At 39.3% G+C, this 16691-nt stretch overlaps 1 protein-coding gene across 3 annotated transcripts in view; it reads left to right on the top strand.

The window, feature by feature from the left end:
* LOC103183672 (acyl-CoA synthetase long chain family member 6) overlaps positions 1-15890 on the top strand; it is a 30857-nt gene extending 14967 nt beyond the window's left edge. For all 3 annotated transcript variants that reach the window (XM_007901267.2, XM_007901268.2, XM_007901269.2), the window contains 12 exons: positions 692-765; positions 2470-2547; positions 7392-7526; positions 9038-9172; positions 10066-10161; positions 10563-10635; positions 11187-11275; positions 12327-12443; positions 12839-12982; positions 13257-13358; positions 15084-15155; positions 15571-15890. In XM_007901267.2, coding sequence (XP_007899458.1) covers positions 692-765; positions 2470-2547; positions 7392-7526; positions 9038-9172; positions 10066-10161; positions 10563-10635; positions 11187-11275; positions 12327-12443; positions 12839-12982; positions 13257-13358; positions 15084-15155; positions 15571-15711 — 1256 coding nt within the window. In that variant the 3' untranslated portion in view covers positions 15712-15890. The remainder of the gene's footprint in view (positions 1-691; positions 766-2469; positions 2548-7391; positions 7527-9037; positions 9173-10065; positions 10162-10562; positions 10636-11186; positions 11276-12326; positions 12444-12838; positions 12983-13256; positions 13359-15083; positions 15156-15570) is intronic.
* The last annotated feature ends 801 nt before the right edge of the window (positions 15891-16691 follow it).

The following is a 16691-nucleotide window of genomic DNA, read 5'->3' as shown; positions in this document are numbered from 1 at the left end:
CTGCTTGAGGCCACACCTAAAGTACTGCATGCAGTCTAGTCATTGTGAAACAAAGAGGCTGCCAAGACCCGAGAGACAGTGAAGAGGAGAGCAGCTAAGAATGATCCCCTGTGTTAGAGGAGCAACGAGGATGATCCCATGTTTGAGCAACATTTAGAAAAGCTGAGGCTCTTCAGATCTTGACAGCAGATGCCACTGTGGGAAACTTATTGAGTTGTATACCATCTGCGCAATTGGCTGCTGGGATTTGCTCACAGAATATACAGTCAATTCACTTTACAGTATATTCTGTGAGCTGTTTTGGGACGTCTCGAAGACGTGATAAGACGCGATATCCAATGCAAGGATTATTATTATTTTAAATGGGATTGAAAAAGTGAACCGAGAGCAATACTTTAGGATGCACCAAGCCAGTAGAGCAATTATCCAAAGGATAATTAACTGAAACAGGGTTGCCAGGAATGATGATTGAGGCTAGCCCTCTGGATTCATTTTTTTAAAAAAGCAGCTTGTTCCTGTTATGGGCAGACAATAGAGTAGGTATTCCGGAAATATTAGATCAAATGGGCTGAAGGGCTTTCTTCATCCCAACCAATTTTTGCTTGTGTAGCTCCTTAAGTTGTCTGTCACTTTTTCTGTCTATTTTGTAGGATTTCTGTAATGCTAATGGAAGTACAATTTTCCTTTTCAGGAAATCCTAAAGGAGCCATGCTTACACATGGGAATGTGGTGGCTGATTTTTCAGCCTTTTTGAAAGTTACAGAGGTGAATATAAATGCACATATGATTTTGCCCGCGAATGTAACTGTGTAAAGCAAATTATAATTTTCATGGCAGCTCTGATGGTATAGTGGATAGAGTTGGGGTTTGCAGACAAAGGCTGTAAGCTGCAGCTCTATGCACGACACTACCGGTTTAAATCCCAGTATTTGCTGGTCTCAGCCAGAGTTGCATGCAGAGATTAAAATAGCTCCAGTCCTGGCTTGGAGGGTAAAATCAGATAAGGTTCTGCCTGTGAAAAGGTCTTGAAAGCATTGTCACTTTGCATGCTAATGTCAAATATTCAATCAACAATTGCTTTCTAAACTTGGGTTGTTGAATATTCGTCATCGGATGGGTTGTGGAATGTGTATCATTGCATGGATTGCCTATGACTTGAGCATGTGTTCTCCTGTTTCACTTGTGTTCCTTCAGTAGCCACCCGAGTTGTTTCCAGATACAATCATATTATGCTGCCTCATACCACCAGTTCCGGGAAATTATTGATTTAAAAAAAAGCAGGAAGCTGTCAAACGACTATTACAAGAGTAACTTCCTGACTAGAGAGGACTGTGTTAGTATTTGCACTGTTGCAAAATTTAATGAGATGAAATATAAAGTAAGAAGAAGAAACTGGAAGAGATTGCAAAGAAAATAATCTTAGGTTATTTTTTTTCTTAGATTAATCTCTCTGCATTCCGTTTCCCACTTGCCAATGTATTTAATGGACGCAATTGTGTTAAGAATGAAAATGAACTTCTTGCAATATTGCTCTTGTGCTGCTGTGCAGAAGCTGGTGCAGTGGTTAATATTGATGATCAAAATAGTTCTGTTAGTTTTGATTCAAAATTTTCTCTGAAGAATGTTTTTATGGACACTGAGCACTGCCCACTACCTTACTCAGTGTCAGTCTTAATTTGTGAACCTAGTCACTGGGATTCTTTAGGTTGTTTGACTGTGAGGAAGAAATCCCATCTGAACCAAATTTGGTCCTTGACTGACATTCGTCCATGTGCAATTTTTATTAAGGATCATTGGAAAGTGATAAGAAATGGGAACCTTGCCAAATTATTCCCCTCCCTAACAAAAACAGAAGTCGCTGGGAACACACTCAACAGGGCAGGCAGCATCTATGGAGAAAGGAAAGTGAGTCAACGTTTTGGGTCCACGTCTCTTTGCCAGAACGTCAATTCCGACGAAGGGTCATGGACCCAAAACGTTGACTCACTCTTGAATCTGCCTCAATCTTGGCTCCAGAAACGTTTAATTATTATTAAAAATATAGTGGAACCCAGTTGTAATGGACTTTGTTACACAAGGATTATTTTACAGTGCAATTAGCAACCCCATTTGCTTACCAAAAAATGCAAAATACTTACAGAAATTCAAGTTGTTGTTATTATCTATGCTTTTAACCCTCTATATTGAACTGTAAACACTGTTTTAAACATAACTAGTTTACACTATTTGCCTTTTTTTAATTTGCTGGTCATTTATATTTCTGAACTGGGTGATGTATTGCATAAACTTGGTTGTGGTAACAGCACAGACTAGGATCTTATCAACTTTTACTTCCTTTCCACTCACTCGCTCCTTCAATTCACGTTCATAGCTTCTGGTGTCATTTTCTTTTTTTTCTTCTTGTAACTTTCTCTTTGTATTTCTGTCAGTGTATTCTCTTTGTCTCACATTCCCCAATGCCCTCTGCAGAAAGTGATCTTTCCAAGGCAAGACGATGTCCTCATATCCTTCTTGCCTCTGGCTCATATGTTTGAGAGAGTTATCCAGGTAAGAGTCCATTTCACCAGGCATGTCATTTATTATGTTTTACAGAGCCAATGGTTACCTACATCTGATGATGTATACACATGTCCTACTTGCCATTGGCACACTTGTTTGAAAGAATGGTACAGGTAAGAAGGATGTAGACAGCAGAACAACACCTATTCATTACAGTATAAAGTGTGAGGATCTATTCGCTGGTAAAACTATTGACAAACAGTGGGAAATATTCAAACAAGCAATTCGTACAATATGACACTAGAGTATACCCTTTAAAGGCAAATATGGAGCTTCTGGATTATTGCGTTGGTGTTCTACAATGATGGTAAGAACTAGTATCAAAGAAAACGAAAAGGCTTATGCAGGTGGCAAAGGAAAAGAATAGGCCAATGGTGAAAGGATTGTGTTACTGCTGTATATCTCTGATTACTAACTACAATGGTTAGTAAAGTTTAACCAATAAGGCTGCTGAAAAGTAGCCGTTTCCTCTTTTCTGTTTTTGGTTTTTTTCCCACTCGTGATCTGATGATCTGGAAGTCAGCTAATTTCAGTGAGAAGTTGTCTAGTTAATCCTGGAAGCCGGACGTAGCCAAGTGTACATGTCAGAACCAACACTTAAGTCAGGGGGTTTCTAACGAGTTGCCCTTTATTAGGAAGATAGAGCCATAGAAATTTACAGCACAGAAGGCCATTTGTCCCATCGTATCTTCGCCAGCTCCTTCAAGAGCAAACCTTTCAGTCCCATTTACCTGCCCTCTCTCAGTAACCCTGGGACTGACTCTTTTTAGGGTATTTTTAAAAAACATTTTGCCCACAAAATACACAGCCAATCCAATTTACAGTATAGTCTCAAAGTCATGATAAGGCACTATATCAAATGCAAGGATTATTATTAATCTAGTTCCCTTTTGAAGACTAATATGGATTCTGCCTCAGTCTTGGCGTCTGGCAGGGCATTCCATATCCTAACTACTTTGTGTGACAAAAAAAAACTCTCCCAAATTCCCTATTTGCTCATTGTAACTATCTTAAATTTAGTTAAGATATCCCTTTAGTTACTGATGTACCGACCAGTGGAAATAATTTCTCTGTATTGTCTCTATCAAAACTCCTCGTTATTTTTAAAAAAGTCCCAGTTTCTCCAGTCTCCGCTCATGGACTAAACCACTCATCCCTGGTATTATTCTAATAAATTTTCTCCGCATCCCCTCTATCATCTTGATGCCTTTCCTAAAATGCGGTGGCCAATATTTCTAATTTAGAAACGATTTAGAAAAGTTTAGCATAACCCGTTTGCTTTTATATTCTATACCTCTATTTATAAAAGCTAAGATTTGTCTAGAGGTCTTGCCACCAATTAGGATTTATGTACACTAACCCTTAAGTCCCTTTGCTCTTGCCCTCCTTTTAATATTTTATCACCTAACATACATTTGTTCTTATTATTCCTCCTAAAATGTAGAACCTCACATTTGTCTGCATTATATTTAATTTGCCATTTCTCTGCTCAATGAACTACTCTATGTTCCTTGAAGTTGCTTATAATCTTATATACGTTGTTAGCTGCACTCCCTATTTTCATGTTGTCTGCAAAGTTAGAACTCGTGCCCCTTTATACCAGAATCCAGATTCTTAAACATAAATGGAGAAAAGCAGTGGTGCTATCATTGACCCAGAGGGACACCACTGTTTACATCTCTCCATTGAGAATCCTGCACTCCATCCACTGTTTCCTCTCCTTGAACCAACTTTCTATTCCTACTGCTATCTTTCCAATAATCCCATGTGGTCTTTTTTTTAACAAGCTTCCTAAGCAGCACCTCATTAAAAGCCTTCTGAAAATCCATATATACCGAATCCACAGCATTACCCTCATCTATTTTCTCAGTTATTTTACCAAAAACCTCAGATTTGTCAGGCAAGACTTGCTCTCCTCTCAATGTATTGTGTTCAACACTTTTATACTGTATTCTCATACCAGCCCCTAACCAGGTGTCACCACCGGTTTCACAGAATCTACTCGTGGCCAGTTCATGTTGGTTCTTTATCCGTTTTACCTTTTTAACTCATTTGCATTCTTTCAGTCCTCCTTAATCACTGGTTTCACATCCTCTTATCAAAGAGAATATCTTTGTTCATTTTTGACTCCAGGAGCCATCTGTATCTGGCACCATTACATTCTTTTTCTCAACGCTGGAATGATAAGCCTTGCATTTGGTATAGCGGCGTATCACATCTTCAAGACATCTCAAAGCGCTTCACAGAATATACTGTAAAGTGTATTGACTATTCTGTGCGTGAATACGCAAAGGCTGAAGAACAACTTCTTCAAGGTCTCTCTCTTGTCTTGTGAAAAACATGTTTGAGTTGAGGAGGAAGGTGACTGCAGCCTTCCCTGTTTGGCAGGATTCACTAAGTGTAAGAACACAGTGTACTTAGCAAAAACCACCAGCTTACAATCTTTATCATCTCTGCTATAACTTCACTTTCTTTGACTAGATTTCCCTTTTCATTTCTAATGGGCCCTACTTTTTCTTTAACTGTTCCTTTACGTTTTTTTAGATAAAATCCTTTAGTATTTTTCTTTTGTTCACTGCCAATCTTTCCTCGTATACCCTCCTGGCCTTTCGAATCTCCTGGGAAGATTTATATGCAAGGAGAAAGCACGGTACATTGGCAGAATGCTATGGAGAATACTATACCATGGAACACATTTGATTTCGAGGTCTCACTCAACGGGATTGTTTGTAAAAGTAATGGGTTCTCAATGTCAGGCTGCTGCATTGGGAGGCATGTAGTCGAACCTGTTTTTTCCACTCAGAAAATGTAGAGAAACTTTGATGCCCAATTTGGATGCCCATATTTGTTCAACAAACTTGTTCAGAGCAACATTGAGGCAGACGACAGGTAGCCTACCATACACCGGTAAAGTCAGAGTGCGCTGAAGTCTAAACGATGATATTTAACAAACCTCATTTGTTGTGTTAGCGGCAACTTCCGGATTTCGAAATCCGTTTTACTTGTGTTTTTTTATTTGTCAGCCTCTTTTGGATGAGCCCCCTTGAGATTCACAATTTTGTAAGTCACACAAAGTGGAGATCAGGAACTCACTTCCCCCATCCTGGATCCATTCAAATTTTCAAGACCTAAGGTGGATAGATTTTTGTTAGGTCAGGGGATATAATAATAATAATAATAATCCTTGCATTTGATATAGCGCTTTTCACGTCGGGAGGACGTCCCAAAGCGCTTCACAGAACACACTGTAAAGTGAATTGACTGTATATTTGTGGGCGAACGCGGCAGCCAATTGCGCACAGCAATGTCCCACATACAGTCGTAGATTGAAAATGACCAATTTTATTATTGTTTTTGGTTTTTGGAGGGATTATTATTAGGCTCTGTGTGGAGTAAGGAAACTTGCTCAAGGTTTCGCCCTCTGCCTGGATTGAACTCAGGTCTCTCACTTGCAAAGCGAGTGCTCTAACCACTGAGCTACAGGACTCCACAAATATGGGGCAAAGGCAGGTAATTGTAGTTGAGGTACAGATCAGCCATCATCTAATGGAATGGCAAAACAGGCTCAAGGGGCTGAATGACCTACTCCAGTTCCCACGTTCCTGAACCACAATCTGGTTTGTGAATATAATGCTTTAGACGACGCCTCATTTTTTTTATTAATTCAAGAAAAGAAAGCCAATATTAATATACATGTGAACATTAAGAATTTTCCCCAGCCAAGGATCAAACTTTTGTAGTAATTTACGGAAATATCAATACACATACAGATAGAAAAATACAAGTGTTTGTGTAAAATACTATGCAACCTATATGGAAATCCAGAAAATGTTCTCTGCATGTACAATGAAAAAAAGGAACTATAAATTGAAGAAATATTGCTTGTGCAACAGGTGTGAGAATTGGTATTGATTCTGGACAGAGATCAAGTAGAATATTTTGAATATCAAAAAACATTAAACCAGTGAGTGGTATGTTTTTTTTCAGTGGGTAACACCTGTTGAATAAACAACTCACATTGTTAGTGATAAACAAAATCAAAGTGTTCGTGATTAATGCTGGTTCAGGCTGTGTGTGCGTCAGTGCTAAGAACGCCACCCAAATGCCTGAATATTACTGGTTCCCTTCCAACTTTTATTGCACACATTCACAAGACCAGCTGTATTATCACATTCCATATGCAACGGCATCAAGTCCACGCGAGGAACTGCTGAAACAAGGAAGTATTAAAAAAAAACAACTAACGCTGCATCTTTTTGGTTGTGGTGTCGACACTGAGAAGGGTAACCTACTGACCCACGGCATAGAAATGAATCTAGAAATGAATTTTTGATCCATTTACCCCGATAAACACCGTTGAGGCTTAATCTATAGCAATAACTAAAAGGTGCGTTTCCACAAGGCTCTTTGTGGATGGTTTGAAAGGGAGATGCTAAGTGGAGCCAGATGATTCCCCTCTTGAGAAGGAAAGAAAATAGGAGGGAGAGTTACTGCCTACGTCGCGGAGTTATGCTGAGGGAGATAAAGCTGCTGCTCACTAAAATGGCTTGGCCTGATTAGGGAGTGGACTATTTATTCAGAGGCATCCCCTCCTAACAAATGTACAGCCTGGGCCAAAGGGCGAGCTGGCCAGGCTAGAGTCAGTGAACCCCACCGACTCACAAGAGCGCACACATTTCTTTTCAGTAAATCGTGGAATCTTCCACTATAAAAATGTGAAAAGATCCAGTATAATGACACTAATCTTTCCGATGTTAGATTTGTTTCGCAGTGAAAAATACGGCTCCGACCTGAGCATATTTTAAGTGAATATTGTTTTCATTTTCTTTCAGTCTGTAGTTGTATGCCATGGAGGCCGGATAGGATTTTTCCAAGGTGATATTAAGCTTCTGTCAGATGATATGAAGGCACTGCGACCAACTATTTTCCCTGTTGTTCCAAGACTATTAAATAGAATGTATGATAAGGTGAGTTTTATTTGATGTGGTAATGTGTAAGTTATTAAATAGAGCATAGCAGATAGACTGGTTATACATTGAGCTAATAAACAAGTTGAGAGGATAACATAATCTGCAAGAATAATCAAGGTATATAAAACACATTCCAACCTTTTTCAAGTTCATACACTCGAGGGTGAATGCCATCAAATGACATTTACAGATACACCGTGATCCACAGTATAGCAGAAGGGCATTAAGCCTCTCATTTCTGATGTTGGCTGATTTCCTGGGCAATGTATAGCCGCAGAAGGCCTCTGGATGTCTGTGGTATTCCAGTAACTCCTGGAAATGGTAACAAGGTCACCACTGACCACTGTCATTTATTTCCACCTTGGGACATCCTCCCGACATGAAAGGTGCTATACAAATTTGTTGTTGGCATGCTGTTTGGCATTCTAAAGTTGGCGTTCTGAAGCGCTCTGAGACTCTACCCTGTGTGGAGGGCGCTATATAAGTGCAAGTTTTTGTTGTTGCTTGTATGTATGCGTGTTTAGTGACATTGTTGGCAACTTGACAACATGAAACCCTGACGATTGGCCGTTGTTGCAATGTAACCTGTTATGCAATACCGCAAAGTTCTGAATGATCTGCAGCTTGTGAAGGGAAAAGCTGGGGAATCCAGTGAGCAGACGTAGCGTAGTGAAGCCTGGATCTGATAAAGGCATGGCTGAGGGTCTTGACAGCCTAAGAGTAGAGTTAATGGCAGAGGAGGGCAATGTTACTGAGATGGAAAGCTGAGTGGGTTAGAGCTCAGATGTGGGGTGTGAAAGTAATTGGGAATCAAACAAAACACTGAGGTTCCACACCAACACCACAAGGTGGAGTGTGCACCCATGGAGGTTGATGCTGTCAGCACTCGAGGTGAGAAGATGCTGATGGGAGCAAAGCAGGACCGCCTCTGTCTTGTCATTATTCAGCTGAAGAAAGTTAAGAGGTTCAGAGAAGGGGACCAGAATGGCTGAAAGCCCGCCCGTTTGCTGAGTGAATGGGGGTGGGGGGTGGGGGGCTGAGCTGATCGGTAAGGTTGTAGGTGATCGCAGAGGCAGGGTGGGGCAGAACCATGAAGATATTTGTAACTTCTTCTTCAACAACGTCCTTTCATCTTGGCTCAACGTCAAAAGACACTAGTCTTCGTGAAGGGCAATATATAAACACAAGTTGTTGATGGGTAAAGAACTTAATTGGCATATATGTGACAATAGGTCTGATTAAGCCACTTGATTGAACACGAACACAGCATAATAAGGGGAGTGAACGTTCACTAACATTTTGGGTGGGACATTCTGAACAAGAGAATGGTAAATAGAGAAGCTAATCAGCAAAGATGTTCCTCGCTTGACTTGCAAAAATACTCTGTGAGGAGGTAAATTCAACCCGTTCTTTGACTTTGCGTACGTATAATGAGAAATCGCCCAAGTCATTAAAGAGCCCCCAAAACACTATCCCATTTTACATGACATTTGTTCTATTCATTTTAGATATTTAGCCAAGCAGGTACACCAGTAAAACGCTGGCTACTGAAATTTGCAGCCAAGAGGAAGGAAATTGAAGTGCGAAATGGTATTATAAGGAACAACAGCTTGTGGGACAAATTCTTTTTCAATAAAATACAGGTAAGATTTCACAGAGCTATTATTCCGTTTTTAAAAAAAATTCCATATGGATTATTGACAGCAAAGTTTTGTGCTCAGGTGTGAGAACATCATATTGTCTGTATCACCTTGTGTGCAGACGTTTAAATTGCAAAATTGCTGAAGCACATGGTGAAGCAAGGCTTGTCGTGATTTAATGTGTAACGTAGGAAGCAGCGATTAATATCGGGTAAGCGATTGTGTTCTGGTTCCTTTCGATCTGCTGTTCTCCTGGACACTTTCTTGAAGCACACTCCCACCTAAAATTCCCAAAGACCAGACCAGTGGTGAAAACATCCTGTCCACATTATAGTATTTGCTGCTCTGCACTGTGTGCGTATTTGATTGTACACACATGCAAATGTCATCATTGTTAACTGAATAGTGGAGCTGGCAGATTGTAGTGTGAGTGGTGTACCTCCAAAGACTGTTCCTAACACTGTGGCAAAACATGGAAGTCCCTGGGATAACCAAAGATTAAATGAAAACCAAACAAAAGAACGTGAGAGGCTGCAGACAGTATAATTACATTCCAGCATCAAACTCCTACAGAGGTTTCCTGGCTTGGACGTTTTGTCATTCAGGATTGGCTTGCTGATGACCCCATGGGTTTAACTTCTTCATAAGGCCTTTACTTCTTTGCGCCTTGGGACGTCCTCCTGACGTGAAAGGCGCTCTATAAATGGAATCTTGTTGTTGTTGTTGTTGTTGTAACATGACAAAAACAAAGTCCCTCGCAAGAGAGGAATTTGTTATTGCACATCAGATATTGTTTACGAAGGATACAAGCAAACCAAATAGCGATTGCCAAATACCTTCATTGTTTTTCTGATTACCATATTCCTTTGAATGACTGAAAACGCTTTTTTACACAGAACAGTCTCGGAGGGGAGGTTAGAATGATCATCACTGGTGCTGCTCCTGCTTCTCCTGCAGTACTTGGTTTCCTAAGAGCAGCCCTGGGGTGCCAGGTATGACAGTGTTACAGTGCTTATAATTTTTCTTTTTTTAAAATGTGGTCACTCAATCCATGACAGTTTGTGCGACGCTAAGCTATAGGACTCCAAATAGCTGCCGCGTTTGCCTATAAATCACTTCCTTTGCGCATGCAACTGAATTCACTTCATAATGAAGTGCATTATAAAAAGGGCTGTACTATATTTCTAATTTGCTTTTTTTTTAAAACTTCAATCGCGGTACCAGGGATTTTGAGAGATACCATGAAATACATCGATGTCTGTCTCCCTTTGTAGTACAGTATTAAACATTATGTGAAAATCCACAGCACATAATCACTTTTAAGAAGTTGCTTTGATTAGAATTTTATTCTAATAATTTTTTGTTGAAAAATCTAACTGCTGTCATATGCTAGGTCTATGAAGGTTATGGGCAGACTGAATGCACAGCCGGATGTACCTTTACCACACCTGGAGACTGGACATCAGGTATGTGTACCTCTTGAAATTGCCAAATAGAATTATAATTATTACTATTAGCTTTTTTTTCGTTGTGTCTTGTCTGATCACAGTCTGAACTGAACACTTTAAAATGTGGCTAGCCCCTGGAGTTTGCCATTTTCTATTTCCTAATGCAGGCCAAAGACGTCAGAAAGTTTCAGTGCAATTGAATCCTGGAGAAATTATGAAATTAGTTAACATTTATAAAATGGAAGAATGGATTTCACGAATTGCTCGAAAAAAAACTAATAATCCAATCAAGAGGTTCAGAGTACATAGCTCGAGATGTTTATGCCCTGGTGTCCATTACAATTCAATAGAAACCACTTCAATTTTAGTTGCAATTATTCAGCCTGGGCTCAGTTGGCAGCATTCTTGCCTCTGAGTCAGATAGTTAACAAGTTTTGAGCGGGTGGTTAGTTCTATATTCACAATTGAGTACCCCACCTCAAATCTCACTTAAATGTATGCCTCCCATCTCCTGAGATCAACTCTCAAACCTTAACTTTGATGATTAGTGCTGCTTTTCATCTTTGTAGGTCATGTTGGGGCTCCTCTACCTTGTAATTTTATCAAACTTATCGATGTAAGAGATATGAAATATTTTTCTGCAAAAGGAGAAGGTGAGGTAAGCATTGTTTTATTTACTAATACGGTAAACTACTCATGATAAAACACTGGCAGAAATTGTCTAATGGCTTAAACCACCAAGCACCAAGCTATCCATATCCCAGCTGCTTCCCATGCAAAATGCGAATAAGGGACTCTGCTATATTCATCACTCCGCTTAAAACGCAAGTAGACAATCCCGTAATTAAAATGTAAAATAAATTGCCGAACCACACTTATCTGTACTGGTTGCTAATTCAGCAGTTACAGTGTTAATGGTGCTTTGAAAGAGTTTATATTCTGATATAAAACAGCTCTGTTTTGAAACCTGTTTGGTTGTGCCATTCATTGTACAGTACATGCTTTCTGCACATGAGCTGCTACAGCGCCGTGCAGTACTGTGTATGGAAAGAATGGGCTACCATAGCTTTAACATGTATGGGTTAGACATGGTACAGAAACTTTGCCTTAATGTCGCCAGCCAGTTCAGTAGCTTTTATTTGTTAGGCATATAAAATCTGACTTATACATAATTTTATATAAGTCATATATGATATGACTTATGCAAGTTCGACTTAACTCATACTTTGACCAAAGTCATATTAGACGTTACGGTTTCAACCGATACGACTTATATGAGTTTTACCGCAGATAAATAGTCACTGAGCTGTTTTTTCCCTTGGAGTGGCAATTTATCAGGCGTTTACTGCAATAGGTTTCCCTCAGGCTTTGCACCACTTCCAAATTAAGGCAGCAGGCAATTTGGTGACTAAGTTGCTAATTTGTATTATCTTTGTCATTCCAATTTGTCCACTTGACTTCCCATAAATCAGATTTTCAGTTGTGCGTATGCCGCCATGAATGTGAATGTTTGATCACAAATTTGGAGTAATACTTGGCAATTACCCTGAGCTCCTCTTATACATCTTTCAGCTGTTTCAAGGACGGCTTAGGCAAAAGTCTGGGAGCTGATGTAAAATGGGAGCCTGAAAGAAAAAGTGAAGGGGAGGTAAATGTACATGTTTATTTTTTTTTTGATTTGTGATTACTTTTTAATTGATACACTTTAGATCTGTGTGAAAGGACCAAATGTATTTAAAGGTTACCTCAAAGATCCTAAGAAAACCACTGAAGCTCTGGATGAAGATGAATGGCTACACACTGGAGACATTGGCAAGTGGTTACCTGTAAGTGACTATCATGCATTTGTGATCCACTGAGCATGAGCATTTTTTGATAACTTCAGATTTGTTATGACGAAGCATTAAAGAATGTTGTCTCTGTAACCTTATAAGCTATACAAGCTCCCCGAGAAGCTGACCGGCGTGAAGGGCGATATATAAATGCAAGTTGTTGTTGTAATACAATAAGTTCAAATTATACGACTATGAGATTTACCTGTTCAGCACAAATGAAAGGTGAATACCAAAAACACAGTAAACGATGGTCTTGAGGTGGAGCTTGAACAAGATAATGGAGGGAGTGAGTAAAGATATCAGTTTAAAATCATATTATTTAAATGATCAACCATGACTGATAAACTTTACATGTTTCCTTTTTCGGTTTGTTTCCTGATGCACAGAATGGCACCTTAAAAATCATAGACCGCAAGAAGCACATATTCAAACTTGCTCAGGGTGAATATGTTGCTCCAGAAAAAATTGAGAATATCTATATACGCAGTGAGCCAGTTGCCCAAGTGTACGTCCATGGAGACAGTTTGCAGGTAAACGTATATTTAAGTTATTCCATGCAATTAACTGCAAAAATGAATTTACACAAAACCCAATTGAAGACCCAATTGCAGGACATTTTTAGTTGCTGGATAAATTTTTAGTTGCTGGATACATTTCTAGTTGTAAAACACTTATTTCTCTGCAACTTCATTTCATCATGAAAAACCTTCAATAAAGTGGTTCAGATATTTTGAAACTTTATTTCAACTGAATATATTGTGAAACGTTCGTAAATGTGTGTTTTTTTTCCCTGCTTTGTCGTAGTCCTTCTTAGTGGGTATTGTTGTACCTGATCCAGAAGCCGCAGATGCATGGGCAAGGAAAAGGGGATTTGAGGGTCCATTTGTAGAGCTGTGTAAAGCAAAGGTAGGTTCTAAGAATGACATTCAGCATTGAATGCATTAGGTAAGTTTTATTTTTTTCTCTCTGGGACGAGCAAAGCCTCAATGATACTGTGCGCATTGTTATATGGAGGATTTTTACGGATGCAATGCTGCAGATTTTTGCAGATGTAATGTGGCCATCTAACACAAGAGGAATGCTGTCATTACAGTCCATTACAGTCCACTGTATACATCTTGTAGTTTTTTTTGGTCTGCTGTGGGTCTTGGTGTAATATGGAAACCCATCATCGTGCCAAGGAGTATGTAAACTAAACCGAGGTCCACCTACACATGGACATTCCCATGTTTGGGGATCGAATGCAAACTCTCTCCCTGAAGGAATACATCCTACTTAACTAATTCTGGAGAGTATTGTGTGCAGGCTGGCAAGAGCCAAAGCTTGAGGACTCCAGAGTGCGTTGGGGTAACTGTTGGGAGTTTAACCACTTAAAAAAAAAACGCATAGCTTGTCATTGAAAGCGCTGCCTGGCAAGCTCTCCAACTGCTTGTCCAACTAGGACCACTTTAACCATTAGGGCTTTGGCTTGCAGGGTTAACAAAAGCTTTGTGGGAAGAATCACTGCCCGAGGGACTGGTCTGCCTTTCCAAGTACTGGCAATAAGCCAGGCTGGCTGGGCTGATTTCAGCAGCGCCACGGAGGATTGACTCGATTCCAACATTAAATCGATTTATATGCAGAGTTTAAATAAATGAGATAGATGAAATAAATAAAATATACAACATTCTTATTTTATGTAAATATACACAGAAGTGCTGAGTCTTGGCAGTTTAAACATTGCAGTAGACTGGTTAACTTCCTCATTTATCTTTGATGAATGATAAAACAATGTGGTATGTTTACATTCTTTAGCATGCAAAAGCAGATGTCGTTTGTCTGCCATCTTGAACTTCAAAGCGGTGTTCAAGAGAATAAATGAACTATTGACCTGTTGCAAAAATATGCTCACGTCATGGGGATAGAACCCACGACAACATACCCAAAGTGGAATTTGTGTTTCATTTCATGGCTGTTTGTGGAGCACTCCTGGGCATAAATTAGCTGCCACGTTCACCTACATAATCTATGGTCATAACACTTTACAGTATACACTTTACAGTTTTGCCCACTAAGTATACAATCAATTCACTTTACGGTGTATTCTGTGAAGCGCTTTGAGTCGTCTCGAAGACGTGATAAGGCGCTAAATCAAGTGCAAGGATTATTAATATTATCCTGTGGTACTTGAGACATCCTGCCAATGTGAAAGGTGCTGTATCTTTGTAAGTGAACGGATTATTTATTGTCTGTAACCCTGGCACTTCAGATCTGCTCAACGAAACCTCATAACCTTATCAGAGATCTGTTAGGTTTCCCTTCTTCACCAACCTTGCAAAGATTGAGTTGCTGTTACGTGATATTATTGATCTCATTGGTGGGAACTGTTCACCAGCTGGAGGAGGGAAGGACAGATTGATGCATTGTGTAAAATATATATGGTAAGTATTTGTTTTCTGTGACTTGACTTGGAATTGGAGGAACTTTGGTTTTTCCCCCACCCAAACCGTCTGAAATATTCCTGCGTAATTCATTCAAGGTAGCTTCAGATTTGAGTAAATACGGTACTTTATTTTCTTTTATTAACGGGGAATTTACAGGAGTCTTCTCCCTCGTGTTTTATACTTAATTGATTTTGTTGATTATATTTAGGGATTAAAAAAGGCAATCATGGAGGACATGGTAAAGCTTGGAAAGCAGGCTGGCCTTTATTCTTTTGAACAGGTAAGATGTTTTGGGCTGGATTATTTTCCTTAAATGGGCCGAATGGCACTACCTCTGCCCTCAGGCTGCCAAGACACTCATGCATGTGTTTTGTCAACCTCTGACTGATCAAAAGAGTTTAATGAAGTTATCTTTAAGTCTCATCTTTTTGAAATAGAAACAAAATGTGAATACAATGGACAGAATGTGATGGGAGTGGCCTGAGTAATTCTTGTAAATCTTTTAACATTAAGAGCAAGCAACATTGGTTGCAGATCTTGGAGGGAGTTAGCAATCTATCCCCTTGTGGTTGAATAAGTTTGCATCAATTGGGCAGCAAAAGGAAATAAATAGAAATGCTGCATTATATTTTCAAAAAAATGACAGGAATGACTATATGAACAAGTGAATTGGTTTGATTACTTTTGGTTTGTAGGTAAAAGACATCTATATCCACTGTGAAATGTTCTCTATCCAAAATGGTCTACTGACTCCGACCCTGAAGGCTAAGCGGCCAGAGCTCCGGAATTACTTTCGGAAGCAAATTGAAGAGCTTTATACGAATACTTCCACATGAAAATACGTGACAGATGTCCGGTCATGAACATTCCTATTCCCAGTCTTAACGCTGGTTCCACTATGTTAAACAGTCACGAGGTAAAGATAGATTTGCGTATATTCAGGAATCAATTGTTTCTTCAATCAACTGGAAAGCATCTTGTGTAATAAAGATTTGCACTTACATTTTTAAAGCTGCATTATATTAGATGTGATTTTGTACATTCTTTGAACAGCAGTATGGATTTTGTTTTTGATGAGGTTATTCCTATCAGTTTCAAAAAAATCAAAACGTACATAAAAATGGAAAAATAAAATAAGGCTAGGTTACGGGAACATCCTTTAGATTTTTTTTATGTGCATATAAATCAATATTAACATAAAAAACGAGCTGGCATAAAATGGATGTATTCATCTGTAGCTGTAGTACATCTTACAGGTTTATTTTTTTCTGTTGACACACATCTTAAACCTTTTTAATACAGTAGTATTTCAGCACAGTTTTGGCCAGCCAGTAATCTGAAACAAGTGGAACCAGTTGCCGTGCTTAAGTGTATCGAAACCAGGTTGAAAGTTCTACGTATGTTTATTAGCTATGCTTGGAAATTTCCCATTTGTAAGGAACGGAATGTGCACTTTCTCCCTTGAGGGATGTACCCTGTTTACCTATTCCAGAGAATATTTTTGCCCACAAAATATACAGTCCATTCACTTTACAGTATATTCTGTGAAGGGCTTTGAGACGTCTTGAAGACGTGATAAGGCGCTATAGAATACTCTGAATCAAGATGTGCTTCTTAGCGACATGCTAATTTTAAATATTTGGTGATATAAAGAGTTCATAAGGAAGATTCATATTTGTTGAGGAATTAGGTTAAAGCTTACAATATGTTGTCCTTGCTCTTTTTTCCTGGTTGGGTCAAATCACTGACTTATGTGGGTAAAAGAGACGCGGGGAGGGAGGAGGGTTGGTGTCTGTGAATTTACTCGAAAGGTGGG

Source organism: Callorhinchus milii, unplaced genomic scaffold (genome assembly GCF_018977255.1).
Source record: "Callorhinchus milii isolate IMCB2004 unplaced genomic scaffold, IMCB_Cmil_1.0 Scaffold13, whole genome shotgun sequence".
NCBI lineage: Eukaryota > Metazoa > Chordata > Chondrichthyes > Chimaeriformes > Callorhinchidae > Callorhinchus > Callorhinchus milii.
Note: the sequence above shows the minus strand (reverse complement) of the source record. Positions and strands in the feature narration are given on the sequence as shown.